This window comes from Zonotrichia leucophrys, chromosome 1 (genome assembly GCF_028769735.1).
Source record: "Zonotrichia leucophrys gambelii isolate GWCS_2022_RI chromosome 1, RI_Zleu_2.0, whole genome shotgun sequence".
In the NCBI taxonomy this organism is placed as follows: domain Eukaryota; kingdom Metazoa; phylum Chordata; class Aves; order Passeriformes; family Passerellidae; genus Zonotrichia; species Zonotrichia leucophrys.
This window is the reverse complement of record NC_088169.1, coordinates 83,657,892-83,676,264: the sequence shown is the minus strand read 5'-3', so window position 1 is coordinate 83,676,264 and position 18,373 is coordinate 83,657,892. Positions and strand designations below refer to the sequence as shown.

At 39.7% G+C, this 18,373-nt stretch overlaps 1 protein-coding gene across 10 annotated transcripts in view; it reads left to right on the top strand.

The window, feature by feature from the left end:
- Positions 1 to 18,373, top strand: part of DLG2 (discs large MAGUK scaffold protein 2) — a 990,031-nt gene that overhangs the window by 131,475 nt on the left and 840,183 nt on the right. For all 10 annotated transcript variants that reach the window (XM_064719541.1, XM_064719525.1, XM_064719532.1 and 7 more), the window contains exon 5: positions 15,503 to 15,601. In XM_064719541.1, coding sequence (XP_064575611.1) covers positions 15,503 to 15,601 — 99 coding nt within the window. The remainder of the gene's footprint in view (positions 1 to 15,502; positions 15,602 to 18,373) is intronic.

The window sequence follows — 18,373 nt, the reverse complement described above, 5'->3', positions numbered from 1 at the left end:
TGCGTGAGGGTTTAGAGGACTCACTGGTTTTATATGTCCTTTTTGACAGGGAGATCTGATTGTTTAGTTTAATAATTGTTTTCTACTGACATTAGTGGGATGGATCTGGGATCTTGATATTAAATTAAACCAGATCAGCATTGATGAAAGAGTCACATCCTCCACAACAGGTTTATTTGGGTTTATTTTTTTTTTCACATTTATATAATATGCCTATCAAACAACCTCCAGGCAGTTTTTTGATCTGTGATTTGTTATTACATCTGCAAAGGATTGGGAGCAGGCCAGAACAGCTGCGAGGGACCAGAAACAATAATTTTCCCCAATGAAAATGTGCCTGAGTATCAACCAGCATACAGAATGAGCCAAACTTTTAATTAAGCAGTGAGTCTCTATTATGATAAGCATTGAGGTCAGACTATTGTGTAAATTCCACTTCTGTCTATCAAGGTCAAAAATGATAGATCTAGTTTGAAAATATCACTTAACAACTCTTGCAATTTTAATGTATTTTTCTAGAATAATTTTCCTAAACCATTATATGTTTCAGCAAGGGAATACCAGATTAGTCTGAAAAAATTGCGAACATAAAAATATCAGAATGTCCCATGAAGCTTCTTCCACAAGCTAGCAGTTCCTCTGAACAGTTTGTGATATAATTCATTGTTTCTAATAAGACTCTGAGAAGTTATATTTTAGCTACCTGCAAAAACAAGTACATCAGCTCCTAAAGTATACTTCTTAGTCCTATAAAGCTGTAAGAGTTCTGTAAAATTGATATTCAGGGACAAATGTACTCTAGTTAAGATTCATTCTAAAAATATTTCAGAACAATTTGTCTCACACATTTATTAACTCTGATTCTTCACCAATCTGAGCAACTAAGCAAGAGAATTCACTGCCCTCCATGTGCAAAGGACACAAGTCTCCATAGAGAGGTTTAAGAGTCCATTATATATTTCTGCAGTCTACCAATGCTTCTTTATTAAAATATTTCTTAAGTAGTTCCCAAGAATAAAGAATGATATCACCCCAAGACTTCTGGATCACATAAAGGTCACCCTGGGAGTGATTTCTTGGATAGATGAATGTATCTTTGCTTAGTAAGATAAATGTATATGAAAGAGAAAATATCCAGCCTCTTTAGTTTTTTTGTAATCTGGAACAGATACTTTCAGGTTTTAGCAAATGGTAAATACAATCTCCAGAGTAACAACCTGGTAAATTAAAGGGAAGCTGTCAACTTGAAAATATAACTTATCTCCACAGTTGTTTGTTTTTTTTTTATAGTAGAGTTACAAATACTAGACAAGTACTGAAACATGGGATGTTATGTGTTTTCAGCGTGTACATTTTACACGTTTGCTTGTCCTTGAGCCTCACTCATACCACTTTAATCTGCCACGGGTTATTGTGAGAGCTGCCCCTGGTTCAGAGATGAGACAATTTACTGCTTGTTTGCCATTATAGTATTTAGCTGGATTGTGAATTAAGCACTGGTCTAGACCTTTGTGTACTATGAAGGAGTGAAGTTCACCCTTTGTCACTCTCCTCCTTCTTGAAAAGAGCCTTTAGGAGTATGTTTATTTTCCCTATGTAATCTTGATCCATTTACCTATCCAAGTGGACGGTCTTTTCATAGAGATCACTTTCTGAGCTAATTTCTTTAACCATATTTGCCTTCCTGTTGGAAGCCTCTGTTAACTTCCACCTTTCTACCATCAATTACCACTTTGTCTTATTCCTAAGGTCTGTCATCTCTCTGCATGTCTACTCCTGTGCCTCATTAACTCTTGACTTCCAGATCTGCTTCTTCAGCTCTTCATGACATACTCAGTGAGGAACTTTCCTGGTATTGTCACCCCCAGTGCACAGAAGCTTTTCAGAGAAAGCTATGCAACTATCATTTCATCTTCAAAACTCTGTTTTGTCCTGAAAGAGGAGGCGGTTGCAGTCATAGCAAGAATTCCTGCAACAATATTCTCCTCCTCTTGATCAATATTGTCCCACTGTTTGCTCTTGCTTCTCCAGTTTTTCTTGTCTTGAAGTGAAATGGACAGTGTAATAGAGCAGAACCTTCATGTATTAACCCAAAACACCTCTTGTGCTGGGTGTTGGCTAATGTCTCTGTGTGGTGCCTATTTCCTCCCACACCCCTCAAGCCAGAAAACTAGTTTGACAGATGAGTTCTGAAATGGAATTTTTAATATAGTTCAAATATCTCATGTCTAAAAAGTCTCACCTTAGCTGGATCGCACACTTCCATCAGCTTGCACAGACTTGCACAATACCAGCGGGGGGAAAGTGATTGAAGCTGCAAATGGATCTTTGTGCCTTTGAGTGGATTCAGCATTCTGGCTGCACCTCAGCTGATATGTCTGGCTTCTTGTGCTTTTCTGACACGAGGGCAGTCTTGTTGCTCAACAGGTATAGCCCAAATAGTGGTGTTCAATTCACTGCTGTAGCTGCATAACATTTCTTCTCTGAAAGGATAAACCAAAATGATGCAATTTTCCCAGGTCCTCCAATTCTTTCCAGAAATGTAGAGCCCACCTGGTTTTCAGAAATGCTGTGCCCTGTCACTGTGTGTGTGTATATATATATATATATTTTAGCTCAGCACTTCCAAGTAGTCACGGTGTCTCTTTCTGAGAAGAGACACAAGAGATGCATCAAACAGCTCTTGTGCAAGCTGGAAAAAAATAGAATTAGCAGTAACAGACATACTGGATTTGAAGTCCATTTTTTCAGAAGGTGGCTTTTGAAACTCTGGTGTAAACAAAGCAATGGTGACTTTTAAATTATTCTTGTTTTAATGAACCACTGAAACAAGTTTAATCTGGGTGAATTTGCTAATTACCACAAGGAGTAAAAGGGTCCCTTGAGAGATTTCAGGTCAGTCATTACACGAAGCTGGTGTCATCTCTCACACTTTTTTTTTTTTTTTTTTTTTTTTTTTTTTTTTTTTTTTTTTTTTTTTTTTTTTTGTTGTGTAGAAAAGCATAGGTAACAAAGCTGATAATTTTGTGTCTTCCTGAGCAGCAGGAAGATTCATGACAGACATATGCCTTTACTTATGTAATCAGAATTCTTTTTCTGAGATATCTTTTACTTTTTTGGACAGAAAATGCTCACGGCACACCCAGCAGCATCTTTGCTAGGTCAGCAGCAAGCCTGTAATTAGATGTTTCAGTATTCAGGATGCTGAGTACATTATGGCCTGAAACAGTCCATCTTCTGCAGTCTTAAGTGTATTTATTAATGCTGCTTCTTAATTTAATATCAATTTATTTATTGGATTCCTTGTTTTTTCCCCATCTAGGGAATGTGCCTGATATTCAGATATCTCTGCACTCAGGCTGGACAATTCTGTTACTTTTGAGGTTTAGAATCATCATATATTACTCTTTGGTTGCAATTTGTGATCATCTCACCCTTGGACTGGGACCAAACCCCTCCTTATATTGGTGCTCTGTTCTATGGATAGTCCTCACACAGAGGGGAGAACTGATCTGGCATCCTTGCTTGATGCTGAACAGAAAGGAGTGCTCAAGTTGTAATGATCTTGGAAAACCAATTTTTGTGCCTGGCTTCACAGGGCTTTGCTGCTGCTCAGCCGAAAGAAAACAAGGGCTTGGATTGCCTTTGTGAAGCAGCATCAGGATGTTGGTCACAGATATTCAAAAGAATATTCTTAGTTAAATATAGCTAAGAGAACAGATGTGGGGACATTCCCAAACCATGAAATTACATAGCTGATTACAGGTATTTTTCTTAATAGTGGAAAGTAGATTTTTGCCCACAGACTTTAAAACTGCAATATTCGAATCCACCATCTCTTTTAGGGCTGTCTCTAGTGACCCCTGTTTGACTATGTACTGCAGAGAAATGTGTCCAGAAAGTGATCTTGCCGGGCTTCAGCTTTGTTTATAAGCTAGTGAAATGTGGTATTAACCTGGTGGTGGTAATAATGCAATAGGTTGTCAAGATGGGGGTTGCTCTTGGGTACCTAAACATCACACAGCCCCTTCCTTATTCACCCCTTCTCAGTGGGGTGGAGGAAAGAATTGGGGAAAAAAAAAGAGCAAAACTTGCGATTTTAGACAAAGCTTTTTGACAGACAGAAATTGAAGGAAAAATAGTAATAACAACAATAATAAAGATTTTGAATATACAAAACAAGTTACACCTTCCATCTACTGCCCAGTGACCAGTTAGTGCCTGAGCAGTGACCTGTGGCCAGCTTTCCCCCTGGCTTCCATATTGGGTATGGTGCCATATGGTATGGGATGTCCTTTGGAACACTTGGGGTCTGCTGTCCTGGCTGTCTCCTCCCAGGTTCTTGTGCTCCTCCAGCCTTCTCGCTGGTGGGCTGGTGTGAGAAAAGTCCTTGGCTTAGTGTAAACACTGCTTAGCAACAACTACAACATCAGTGTCTTATCAACTTTATTCTCATCCTAAATCCACAACACAGCCCTGTAGCAGCTTCTAGGAAGAAAATTAACTCTCTGCCAACTGAAACTGGGACAGCTAAATATACAGAATAGCACGTAGAGCTGTGTTCTGTTTGCATTAGCAAGCATCCAAGTTGTTATAAGGCTTCCGAATAAAATGAGAATTGGAGTTTGAGCCTCTGCTAATGAGAGGTGTGGTTGTACAGTAATGGTCATAAAGGTGATTTGGGATGTTTCAAGCAAATATTCATCAACAGTGAGAGTATTTTGAAATTTTTCATCTGACATTCTTTCAAGTTTACCCAAGATAGCCTCCTCAATGTCAGATACATCCCAGCAAAAGGAGAAAGTCTTACCTAAGCACATGGACAGATTGCAAATGCAGAGAGTTGCAGAGAGCTTTAGTGTGAGTTGTTGCAGTCAGACAGTTATTAGACTGGATTTATTGCCTCATTCAGGTTTTCCCTGCTGATAGTGTCATATGGACCTCAGTGTCAGTGAGTTGTGATAAGGGCACTATTTCTCAGGTCAGCTCAAGCAGGTACTTCTGAAGGATTTCTAGTCCAGGATCCATATGGACCATGCATGGAAGGGGCATTACACAGACTAGGAGACTTCCTCCCTGCAGATCTTGGCATTGCCTGGTACATAGGCATCGGCACCTTTTCTCAGTGTCAACTGCAGTTGGCAGTGAAATTTATTTAATTAAATCTCAGTAGCCCTTATGCTTTTGTGCTCACAGAAGCCCAAACCCCTGTACAGTCCATAATTTTTTAATACCCTTGGTAAATGGCTGATGTTAATAGTTCTTGGATCCTCATACAAAATATAGTTTTCTGCCATCTCCCTGTTAGGCAATGAAAGATTCTCATCCAGCATTGAGGTAATGATAATTGTCACAAAGGAAATTGTTAAGCATTGGCAGATCCATGGAGTGCAACCTTCTGCAAAATATTCAGGGAATGTTGTTTTCTGTTTTACTTCACTTTGTTGTCTGGTTATCAACTTAGGGAGAGTGATGATGTAATCAGCAATTTAATGACCTGATTCATTCTACTTAACTTACCTTTTGAGTCCTTTCCCTTTGATATATATTGGTGTGAAGCATTTTGTAATGCTTTGTAGGAAGGAAGCTGGATGAAGAGATATGGCACTATTTTTTGCCAAAGGTTTTATTTAGCTGCAGTCTTTTTGCATGTCAGCATGAGTATATATGATTATGGAGCTGTGCAGCCATGACTTAGCAAGGCAGCTTGCCACTGTAATGACAGCCACTGCTTATTTCCCCTCCCTATGGCTCTGGCTGAAACAAATAATCTTCTATACCAAGGTTTAGGATGCTTCAAGCGAAAGTATCTTGAGAAGTAAAAGTCATTACAATATTCTTCAAGGCTTTGATTTTGTGGTTTTGTTGATGGTTTGAGGTTCTTTTTTATTTAACAGGCTTTATATTGAATTAGCATAAAACACCTTTGGTTATCCTAAATATCACTTTATGATACATCAGTCCTGCTCTCAAAATGGAACTGGTTTTATTACTGCTATTGAGTAGACTGACTTAATTTCACCATTTTTGGCAAAAAAGACACAAAATTTAATCTCAAGTGAAATGTGGATAGTTTTCCTCCTCTGTAATTTCTCTGGAGGTGTGTGTAAATAGGAAGAATCTGTGTGGGCCTGTGAAGGAGACAGGAGATTGGATTCTATTCTTGGATTTGCTATGGACCTGCAGCACATCATGAGATAAATCAGAATTCACTTTATCGGAGTGAGTCCTTATTTAAGCATATTTCCTGCAGTACATAGCACTCTTGGGTGTTTCTCCTCTTTTGAGTTGTAATTACAGAAGGGTTTGGGTAGGAAGGGACCTTTAAAGATCCTTTAGTTCCAACCCCCTGCCATGGACAGGGATACCTTCCAGTAGACCAGGCTACAACAAGTCCCATCCAACCTGGCCTCCAACACTTCTATGGCTGGAACATCTGCAGCTTCTCTGGGCAACTTGTTCCAGTGCTTTACCAGTCTCTTGGTAAAAAATTTCTTCTTAGTACCCAACCTAGACTTGTCCTCTTTCAGTTTAAAGTCATTCCCCCTTATGCCATCACTGTGTGCCCTTGTCAGAAGTCCCTCTCCAGCTGTCTGGTGGCCTCTCTATGTACTGGAAGGCTGCAGTAAGGACTAGATCTTGTCCTAGGCCCTGTGGGGACATACAGACTCTTGTTCTCCTGACAGCTGAGAGGTATACAGTCCTTTGAAGGCAGCCATTCTAACTCTCATGACCAAAGTAGAGGTATTAAAGTTAGGAATAAATGAAGAGCTGCCCCCAGAGGCCAAGGCAGCCCACAGGAGCCATTTCACTAAGACTATCTCCATCAAAAACTCCAGCCTTACATTCATAAATGTCCTATTATCTCTAATCTGAGGTCAGTCCATGCCAGCTGTATGGAACAATGGTTACTAAGCAGTTCCTCACCTTGTGCCTGAATATAATTGATAGTAATTAATACAGTCTCTCTCATTATGACTGTTACAGGGGCCCAGATAGAAATGCAACATCAGCAGTAAGGTAATTGCAATTTAATTGGAAAGGGTCCATTTGCAGGGCTGCAGAGTTGGGAAAGGTCAGTGGGCAGCAGCAGGCTCTGCTACACTGCACAGAGGGAAGGACAAAGGCTGTCCTCATTCTCTCTCTTCCTTCCATCATAGTGCCAATTGACCATACCTTCAAAAGATTTGATCTAATTCCTTGGAGGCCCAAGAGTTTAGGAACCAGTTCTGTCCCTGGATAAAAGTGTGGTTAAGCTTATCATGTGCTACACCAGCGTGTATGAAATGTGGGAACTGCTCTGTAAGATACTCCTGGCCTGGAGCACACTGCAGTGATTTGCTAAACTGTTTTGCGTCTCTGCAGTTAGGTTTGCTGCCTCAAATCTGTTGTGCACCTTTCTGAATAAAGGTGTTAATTTAATTAAAAGAAAGATATTAATTTAATTTATTTCTGGTTTTCAGGGAAATATACACTAACTGGGGGCTTAGACTTGCTCTGTAGGTCTTCTGTTAACTTGACCTCAAGCTATATATCCTAGGGGAGACTACTGGAGTAGTAGTTGAGCCAAAAGGCAGTACATATCCTTGGGATTTTTAACAGACCCAACACCGAGCCCTGAAATTGGTAGTGAATTTTCCATACTGTGCTAGGAACATCTTTGGAGAAAAATAATATTGATTTCAAGAAGAATTAAATGTGAAAAGCACAATTAAAAATAGTGTGTTATTATAGCAACTGAAGTAGTTGGCTTTTTTTTTTCTTCCTGGTTGTTAAAAAAAATATAAATCTACACTGATGCAATAAAAATGACACAAGAGAATAAATGTATCAAGTTGTTATGGCAACTCAAATATGTAGGTTGGAATTTATGTATCCAGAACTTCTATGTAAGTAAAATAAACATTATCCTTGCTAATTAAAATAGCATGCAAAGATTATTTAATTTAAAATCATTAGTCATGTTTTCCCTTACAATTAATGACTTACTTACTTTTCTTTTTCTATTTCCAAGTATTTGCATTTGCTTCCAGCTGTGGTCTACTTGTATTTTCACGGCAAGATTGTGATTTCTCTAATATGAGCTAAAGTGTGGAGGGAGTCCACTGAAGCTAATGAATAAGATGTCAGTGTGAATGTGTGCAGGTGGGCACAACTGGAATCAAACCATGTGCTTCAGCACGTCACTCTTGCTGCAGGTGACCTTTCTGCTTGCAGGGCCTCTTGCCAGGTGTCATTACCCCATGCTTGAAGGGATCTCCCAGCAGCCACAGCTCCCTGTCTTTCCTCTCAGTTTGATACAGTGCACATGGAGCTCCTTCCAGAGCTTGTTTCTGCATTCAGCCTGCACTCTTCAGCTGTAGATTTTGCTTCCAGGATATTTTATGATAGTGAATTCTAAATGAGCATTCATTAATTATGTTCAGTCTTTTAATTTTTCTAGTCCTTTTCCTCCAGCCTTCATAAGAGTTCAGTAATAGCTTCTGCTTTATTTGAAAGAAATAGATCTTTAATATCCCAACTTACTCTTTATGTTTTATCTTCTTTATGCCCAGCAAAGTGCAGGCTGATAGCTGAAAGGTAAAAGAATGAGGAGAATGATCTCAGATCCCAGTGAGCTGAGGAAGATGCATTTATTTGTTTAACGTTTTAATGTCATTCATTCCCATGTTCAGAAGTGTCTAAATTTGCCCTATGGAGTTTAAATACAGTGCTACCATGAATGCTTTGGAAAATACCCCATCAGCAATACAGTAGTTATTTGTCTCCATTTCTTGCAGGCAGATATCTGCCTGGCACGGAGCTACAGCTGGGGTGTGTCTTTGCCTGAAAACTGTAACCAGTCTCTCCAGTCTCATTCTTTGAGTGTCATTTTCATGCATCTGAACTGTAAATTATTTATCTCTTCACCCTAGCTGCATAGTTCATCTTTGTGATTTTTTTTTGCTCATTTTTTTCTCTCTGCCACATCAGATCCTGCCAACCTCTGCTATTCAGTGTGCCAGGTCTCAGCAGGGGAGACTGTATTTCAGCAACAGCCCTCTCAAGGCTTATGTTTGCAGGGGCTCTGGTGTCTGCACAGTGCCCTGCTCCCTTCCCTTCCCTCCCCAGTTATTACACATGGCAGAGTCCACCATTGTGTGACCTTGGTGACTCTCTGCTGCCTGGGGAAGGAGACACATGAGTGCCTTGATTTGTCTCACAGCTTGAAAATAAAGCTCTGCGTGAGCTCTTCGCTTTTCTGCCCCCTTACTTCTCTCTCCTGAGACCCCTCCTGGAATAGTGCATCCAGATCACAATGTGGGAAAATTGTGGACTGTTGGAGTGAGTCCAGAGGATGGGGCTGGAGCATCTCTCCTATGAAGTCAGGCTGAGAGAGCTGGAATTTTCAGCCTGGAGAATAGAAGGCTCCTGGGAGACCTTAGAGCACCTTCCAGTACCTGAAAGGAGCTTATCAAAAAGATGGGCACAAACTTTTTTGTGGAGCATTTTGTGGTAGCACAAGGAGTAATGGTTTTAAACTAAAGGAGAGTAGATTTAGATTTATATACAAGAAATAAGATATGTTTTTTTGCAGTGAGAGTGGTGAAAGACTGGAACAGATTGTTCAGAGAAGTGGTGGGTGACCCACCCCTGGAATCATTCAAGGTCAGGCTAGAAGGGACTCTGAACAATCTGCTCTAGTGGAAGGTGTCCCTGCCTGTGGTAGGGGCATTGGAACAGACGACCTTTAAAGTTCCCTTCCAACCAAACCATTCTATGATTCTGTAACAAGTGGCACTGGAGACAGAGCCTGGATCAGCAAAATGAATCCTGTGTGTGTATTCTGGCCAGTTACCAGGTTTGAGCTTGTGGGGCCAACTGACTCCAGTCAGCTTCATCTGAACTCTCTGTCTGTTAGGAGAAAAGCTGGTGCATGAGTTACTGTCTCCTCCCCGCCTGCAAAGTCAGTTGTCTTGCTGTAGATCAGAGTCACAGTGCAGCTAGATAATTGTGTGATACAGGTAGGGAGGGAAAGCAGGTCTGAGTGTGGGTTTTGTATTAGTCCAGGAAAAGTGCCTACTCCAGTAACTGATGGCTTGGATGAGAACCTTTAGTGAATGGTCAAATCTGTATAAGGGACGAGCAAATGCAAAGTTCACCAGTGACATTCTGACATCCAGAAACACACTGAGAGCAAGATTTGCTCTCAGGAGGGTGGAGCAGCATTAAATCAGATCCTGACCTTTCTGAGACACAAGTCCACGGCCAGATAATTGTTCCTGAGCTGTAATACTCTTTAGGACTGTCATAAAATTTTCTAAAAGGTTGAATCCATACTAGTTAAAGTGAAATCATAAAAATCCCAGGGCAGACTAAATATTATTGTGATATTTATGCTCACTTTCAAATACAATAACTTAAAAAAATCAAAACAGTAGTGATGTGATTTGTGCAGTAGAATCCATACTCAAATGTGTATTTTTCTTCATTCACATTTACTGGTCATGTTGGGAAGACTGGTGCAGAAGGGACTGAAGGACATTCTTGCAGGGCTTAGGCATGAGACCTCATAGTGCTCTACAACATCACCATGACTTAAGACAGCTGCAAAGTCTGAGCTAATGCAATGTGATGTGGAGCAAACCTTGATGTCATCAAAAAATGAACAAGAAACCCTAACGTGGAAATGGAAATAAAATCCTTTCTGACATCTAAATCATTTGACATGGAACTATGCCTTTCTATAGGGCCTTAGAAATACTGAATTAGAAAAGAAAGCTCTGCTATACTATTTTTGGGTTGAAATTTAGACCCAGCTGAGGCAAATTAAACTGCTTGACTTCTGTGAGATTGTATTTCTGACTTTTATTTCTAGCATGATCTGCTCTGGGATTGTCTGAGTTTTCAGTGATATTGATGAAAGTCATATCCTGTCAAAAAAATTTGTTGAATGACATTTCTTCCTGTAATAAGGAATATAAGAGGCATAGAAATAGGACTAGCAAAGCACATCATCTTATGCTCTCTAGGATTATTTCTGTGCATGGCATTGCAGGGAAAACTCATCAAGCCCTCAAAGATGCTTTGTCTCCCATTTGTCTCCCAAACTCTCTCCAAGATGTACAATTTTTTTTTCTTTTTTTTTTTTTTTTTCTGTTTTCTTTTTCCTGTAGTCCAGTGATGCTGACAGCACATTCAGGAGAGCTGTCAAATCTGCATAGGTATGACAGAAAGGTGCAGAGCTTGGAGGACAGATCACAGGCACAGAAGGCATTTGTGCTGTTGCTGGCACGTTGTAAAGGATGAATTTGACTTGAGTCCAGCTCTGGTTCACACACAGCTTGAGCAGAGCGTGAGCAGGTTGGCTGTACCTGGCACAGAGGTGTGCTCTGTTCTTTGCTAGTAGCAGCATCCTGCTGAGCATCTCAGTTCAGCTCAGGTTGCTTCCTACTCTAGCATAGCTGCTGAATTAATTAATTTGCATCAATGTCCTGCAAAATGGATAATTCCAGCATATATTATGTTGAAATGTAGCTTTTTAGATGTTCTAGTGATTTTCAAATATGCTTGCTGTAGAAAAGTTAATTAAATACAAGCAGTATCTCTCAGAACAATATGTTTGTGGGAGCATTTGGTTACCAAGATGATCGATTTCCTGACAGAAATCAGCTTCCAAAAGTTAAAAAATCACTGGGATTTTTTATTCCTTTCCTCTCTTCATGCAAATGACTTGGAGCAAGCCAGCATTTATTGACAGGCTCTCATGAGACTGGAGCAGATCTAACAACTGGTGATCCAAAGTGGCCAAAGACAACCTGGGCAGCCTCTGTTTTGAACTTCTCTCACTAACAGCATAGAGGAGAGTGTTCCCCAAGCTAGTGGCTGTAGGGGAAGGTGCATTAGCTCTCTGAGCCCTAAGGCAGTTGCACACTTCTTTGGGCTCATGGACTGTAGTTCCTTACACTTCCACCCACCCTCCTGGGCCCTTTATAGAGCTGATCAGCCTTTTCTAGCCAAATCTGCTCTAGAAAATATTCCAGATGTATAAGTAAATTCGAAGTTCTGGAAACAATATCTTAGACCGTGGAAGAGAAGAATAAAGTTTGCACGTATATTTCCTGGTTTTTTTTAAATATTTTTTTTATATTCTCAGTCTTGGGCTTCACCCCAAGAAATAAACATGTGGTAACTATTGGGGATGGTTATAAGTTCCTCCTATTAATATATCCGGTATAAATCCTGGAAATTCTATTAGTTCTTATGCTAGACTGGGGAGTTCATCCACCATTATTCCATGGCTTGGCTGCTGTAGGAGGACCTCCCATAGAAACTTATGGAAACCTCATATGCCATAACTGCCTGTGAGGGCAGATGCTCCTTCTGTCTGATTGCTGGCTCAGACATGAACTGGAACCTGCTGCCTGCTGAAAGTGGAGCTGGCGACTTAGTCTTTCATAACTCGTATCTATGTACTTTGGCAAAAAGTAATCAGGCAGAGTTTTATTGTCACGTGATTGTGTCAATTGTGCATGTCCTAAAAAGCTACCTGCAGGATGTGTTATAAGCACAGAGAAACTTCACTGAGCACTGTAAAAATTAGACAAAATTAGCAATGTAGGTAATGTGGTTATTATTTCATTAATAAATATTTAAATAATGGTGTGAGTTTGCACAATAAAAGAGACATGCTGAAGAGATTATGGTCTAAATAGAAGCTGTTAATTGTAATCTAAACAGATTAATGTTAATTGTGCACAAAATTAGAAGGTTGCTTTAGGTGTGATCTGCATGGCTCATGGTTACTAACCATGTGAGTAAAGTTTTGATCTGCCCTAGCTACATTTGCTTGTGAAATCTCTTCTGTTTCTCTGACCAGTTTGCAGCGAATAAGATCATGCTTTCTTCTGTGAAGAAGAAGATAGAGCAGTTCCAACTACCAGCCCTCTAGATGCAGGGGTGTGATAAAAAGTCTATAGTTTTGGCAGTAATTGTAGTTCAAGCTTGAAGTCATTATTTCCAGAACCTCCTGCAAGGATGTGTGAGCACGGTGCACGTTGTCCACTGCATTTGTAGTGTGCCATGGTGGGGCTGCCCGTTCTGCATCTCCTGGTCATGGTTCAGGAATAATTAAGTGTTGCTGAAACACTTCTTTTGCATGGGCAGGCAGCTTTTGCCTAAAAGTATACAAATAATTTTAAGCAGGACAGACGTTTTGTTGGCCTCCAAAAGGAGGTTGTATGTAATCAAGAATAAGAAAAGACTGTAATCCAAGATTGTTAGTTTTTAATAAATCTGTTGCAATGCACAGCAAGTATTCTTTCTGCCTTTTGGATTATACAGTCCCATATATTTCATAATACAGAATTAAATATCTCTTGGTGTTCAGATGGATTTCTAACATATGCTTTGTTTAAGTTGGGAAACCATATATTATTTTCTTAATGATTACTGAAACTTAATACACTGGAACAGTGAGATGTTCCAGATTTATTACAATTACTCTTGCTTGAGCTGTTTGAACCCCCCTAATGTCATTGATTTTCGGCTCTTTACAATGAATTTGTGACCCATTTCCCTAAGGAAAACAATGGAACCATTTCATAGCATCTTATGACATTGTTTTAAGTTCTTTCAAAATATTGGAGCCAACTAATGGTGAAAAATTTGAGAAAAAACATGTAAAATATAAACAAAGTAAGTTTCTTATCCTGTTTTGCAGCTGCACTTATTTGATAAATGTTACCATAGAAGTTTCTGCTTAAGCTTGTCAAAACTCTTTAGAGAAGTTGCAGGAGCTGAGCTCCTTTAGGATCAGGATCTGTTAAGTCTTGATGATTACAGCAAATAAATAATGTATTGATTTGGAGAGTTTAAATTGTTGCCTGTAAATAATAACAATGAAAAACATCAGGTATTCGAAGAAAGCAAAGATGAACTGAAAATTTTATGCATGCTTTTTAGGTCCTTGCAAAACCAATTTTCTCTTCCTGAAAGAAACATTCAGGGAGTTGCTTGGATCTTCTGTAGGCTCTGAGGCAAGACCTGGGTTCAGTTTCATGCTGTCCTTGAAAATTTTAGCCTTGTTGTCTTTCTATGCCTTACTCCCTTCCAGATTACAAATGGAAGATACTCAACAACCTTCAAGACTAGAAAACCAGCCAAGGGAATGAGTGGTTCTCCATGTGAGGGAAGCTTGCGGAGTTCTGTTTACTTAGCCCCATGTAATGCTGAGCTACTGGACCTGATCCAACCTTTAAACACAGTCTTTACTGGAGCACAAGACTCACCCACTGGTTCCAGGGAAGCTAAAAGCACGTGTCTAAGAAGTTGGCTGGGCTGAGGCCAGCACTCAGTCTTTTGCTGGACAGAGCCCTAAATAAACAGCCGAGGATCAGAGGAGAGAACATTTGCACATGCGAATGTGATTTGGCTGTTTCTGTGGCACTGGCTTGTTGTTTTCTAACTTATGCTGGCAAAGGCTGTTGTACTTAAAATGCTAACAATTTCTTGCCTGTTGTGTTAAAATTGACTGCACTCCTGCGGGATGCCTGCACAGGCTAAAACAGGATGAGTCTAAATCACTCAGGGTGCTTGCTATGCCTGGCACCCACAGTCACAAGGCACTGAACTCTGTCTGAATCCTCCCTGCTTTCCTGTTTGTGCTTTTGCAGAGCAATCAGAAATTTTTTGAGATCCAAGTTAGAGGCGGTCATCACGTTTCATTCAAAGGCTGCTTCTCAAGCACATTATTGCAGGGCAGAGCATTGTACACAGAGATGTCATTTGTAATATTTACTGTCTTAATGTAAAATCTACAGTAATGTATTAGATTTTCAGCAGAAAATTGAAAAAACAAATACAGCCATTTACTATGTCTTCTGCCAAAGATATTATTTGAAGAAATACTGTGTGTTTTATGAGGGTTTTGTATAAGCAATGTAAGATTGAAATCTGTGTAAATGAAGGAAAAGTAACAAAAAAATGCATTTGAATTTAAAAGATTTACACATATGGTTACTAGTCAAGCATGAAACCTTATAAAAAATAAGGTGAATGTCAGGAATTAGAAATAAGAAAACAAACCAGATAATTTGTTTGTTGTTGTAAGGAGATATATTATAATTCCTGCAGCTACTCCAGATGAGAGCCCCATCATGGTCAGCAGGTCTTTTTAGCAGGGCACTGATTTCCTTCCTTATCTTTATGTTCTGTTGCCGAGAGCTGCAGAGCACCTTGAATGCCTTCTGAAGTCACACAGAGATTATGATAAGCATCATATTGCAGATTTAGCCTATTAAGACTTTCATGGACTTCCATGAGAGTGCCTGTAAGATTAAACGCAGAAAGTTTTTCATGAAGAAACATTGAGGGGAAAATCTTCTGTATAAGCTGCCTGATACTTATCTGAATTCAGGGTACCCTTTTGTGTGTGCATGATAGTCTTTATGTTTAAATGTAATTTAATTAAAGCACACATCTCAGCCACTTTATTAATGTTTTTTTCCACCCTGCTCTTTAGCCTGCAGCTTCCAATGGATCAGAAGGATCTGGCCAACGTGGTGAATGCAACAAGGAGAACCCAACTTTTGAAAACTATGTGGTAGACATGAAGACAAAGGTATTGTCCACTCTTTTTTTTTTTTGATGGAGATAGAAATCCTTGTTTAATGGAGTTTTTCTGGAGGTGAAATGTGTAGGACATAGTAAATTCGAGCTTCTGGATTTTTTAAAATTTCTGCTAAATGGCTGCATGTCCATTATCACATTTGAATGAGGCTTACAGCTGCAGTTTATTGTGGTATATTGCTAGCCCTGGGTATTTTATGCTGACCTAGGCAGGATTTAATTTTTATTTTTATGTACAAGTCTTGTTTATATTGGTGATGGTTCTACAGATTTGCTGATCTCAAGATGGTTTCATTTCAGTCTGTTTTTAGAAGTCCAAGTTGTTGTGCAGTTAGTAGGTTTTATTCAAGGTGTTTTCAGTCTCTTAGTGTGTGTTGTAGTTTCTTTTTGGTCTGGAGTCAGTATGGAAGAATTTGAATGTCAGAATAATGATGATTTTTGTATGGGCAGCCTAATGATACCTATCAAAAAACTCTACTGAATAGCATTACTTCATGGCTGTGGTAAGGGGCTGTGTTACACTTCCGTGTCTTGCTGCATGCAGGTGAACTCATAAGTGTTTCATTATAGTATCTCCATTATTTTCATAGGTTCACAACTTGGCTGGGGCAATTCCCTTGGGCTTAGATATTGTTATGTAAACTTTCAGGCTTGGCGTCATTGTGTATTTTTGCTTTTTGAAGTGAAAGAAACTTATTAAGTTTTCTTTTAAAGTAAACAAGCTGGAAACATGATGAAGAGAAAAGAGACATTAACTGAGCTAGTGTGCTTGTGTGGTACCTTGTAGACTTAAGCAATAGTTATTTCCAACAGTTGAGACTTGGGGATTATTCCTCTTGTCTAAAGTTTTTCCATGTTCTTTATTTCCATTTCTAGATCAATTTACCTTTTCGTTATGTTTTAATAGTAATATAAAGATCTACTTTTCAAACATGATTTTCTGAGTTTCTTAGATTGTTGTGTTCCCAATTTCCCAATCAGAAAAATTTTTGTACCATATGGTAGCGTGGTGGTACTTGATAGTTGAAATGCAAGAACTTATATACTCATTGAAATTTGTCTTCATATTTATGGAAGATTTTATTTCTCCAAAGCAAGGAATTATCAAAAGTTTGATATATGCCCTAAATAATAATTGTCTCCACGAGGATGTTGTGAAAATCATGGGATGTAGTTGATCTCGTCTCTATGTCACTGCATGATTTCTGTTACAAATGGCCAGCTGAACAATGCACCATCCTCATACTTAGTGTCACTGCAAACCCTGCACTGAATGTTTCTCCATCAGCAATTCTATACTACATTTTCATGCTGCTCATATACAAAGTGTACCTGAGAGGAAACTCTGAAAATTGGCAACTCCACTGCCAAACTCTAAGACACTCAGAGCTGTGAGTAGTATTTTGTCTGGTTCTTGGTACCATGGGATAGTAGATAGCAGATGTTTTGTTTTCATTTCCAGGATCTTGTGGTTTAGTGTGTCAGTTCACTTGAAGGCATCATTTTGTCGATTTCTTTTACAAGTGAGTGTGCTTGAGTGTTAGTGGCTGCTATGACAGTGACACCTAGCTATTTAAGAGTGGCTACATGTTTGAACATATGTGCCAAAGGTTTTTACTTGCTGGTGATCAATTGGTTGTTAGATTTACCTCCCCAGGCAGAATGCTCAAGAATGAAAATGAACTCCTCATTCACCATTGATCTTGAGAACTGAGAACCACTTTGGACGTACTGTCCTTGAGTACTGTGTGATTGTGTTGCAGGGCATCCCAGCCTGCATATAGCCAGCAGAGCATTTGTAACTGAAGCACTTCTGTTTGTTTCAGAGTAAGGGATTTCTGTCAAACAAGAAAACAATTATGGATTTGTATAGGAAATAATAGATTGAAAACGCATTAGGCATAAGTTTTAAACTAAAGGAAGTTGCGGGGCTTTCGAAAGGCTTGCTTGTACAAGGACCTTCAGAGCTGTAGGATGGGTCAAGGACCTCTGCCCCATACTCTGTCATGCTGAAAATTCACGTCATACAATCCTAGAAATGATATTGTATTCCCAGCTTGCCATACTGCCTTCTCATAGGACCCCAGCTGGTGAGCATGTGGCAATGAGACTGCTGGAGAGGTTGCACTGTCTCAGAAATAGCTTGTTTGGTTTTTCTTCTGGGGTAGTTGCTTGGCTAAAGTGGTGCAAACTCCCACATAGTGCATAAAGGGGTGGTAAGGTGGGACTGTATTTGGGGCAAGAAGAGAGGGAATCTCCTTCAGAACTGTGCAGCAGAAACTTTTTTTCTGTGGCTGTTGAGCCCAAGGCCACCGTGGGCACCTGGGTGCACAGACCTTGTGGTGAAGGAGTGGAGCTGCCTGTCCACCTGTCCCTGTGCCCATTTTATCATCTACCTTCAGGCTTTGAGAGGCAAGGTCTCCTTTCCTACAAAAAAGAGAATTGTCTATTTCTTCTCATTGGAAAAAACTACCAGCTGGAGAAATTGGTCAGGACTCCAACATTGATTGTACTAAATGCAGTGAAATTTGCCATGCACTGGTGAAGGGAATGATTCGTGTTATAGCTTCTGTCTCAGACTCCCATGGGCCTCAGGCCAGTTGCAGAGCTGCTGCTCTTAGGGCTGCTGCAGTTAGGAGGGGAAGAATTGCTAATTTGGTGATCTTTAAATTAACACCAGGACTCCTGGGCTTCTGATTCAGCCTGGGAACTACATTAAAATTCTGAATGACTAAGGTATACAGAACGTGCTTTCTGAAATTAG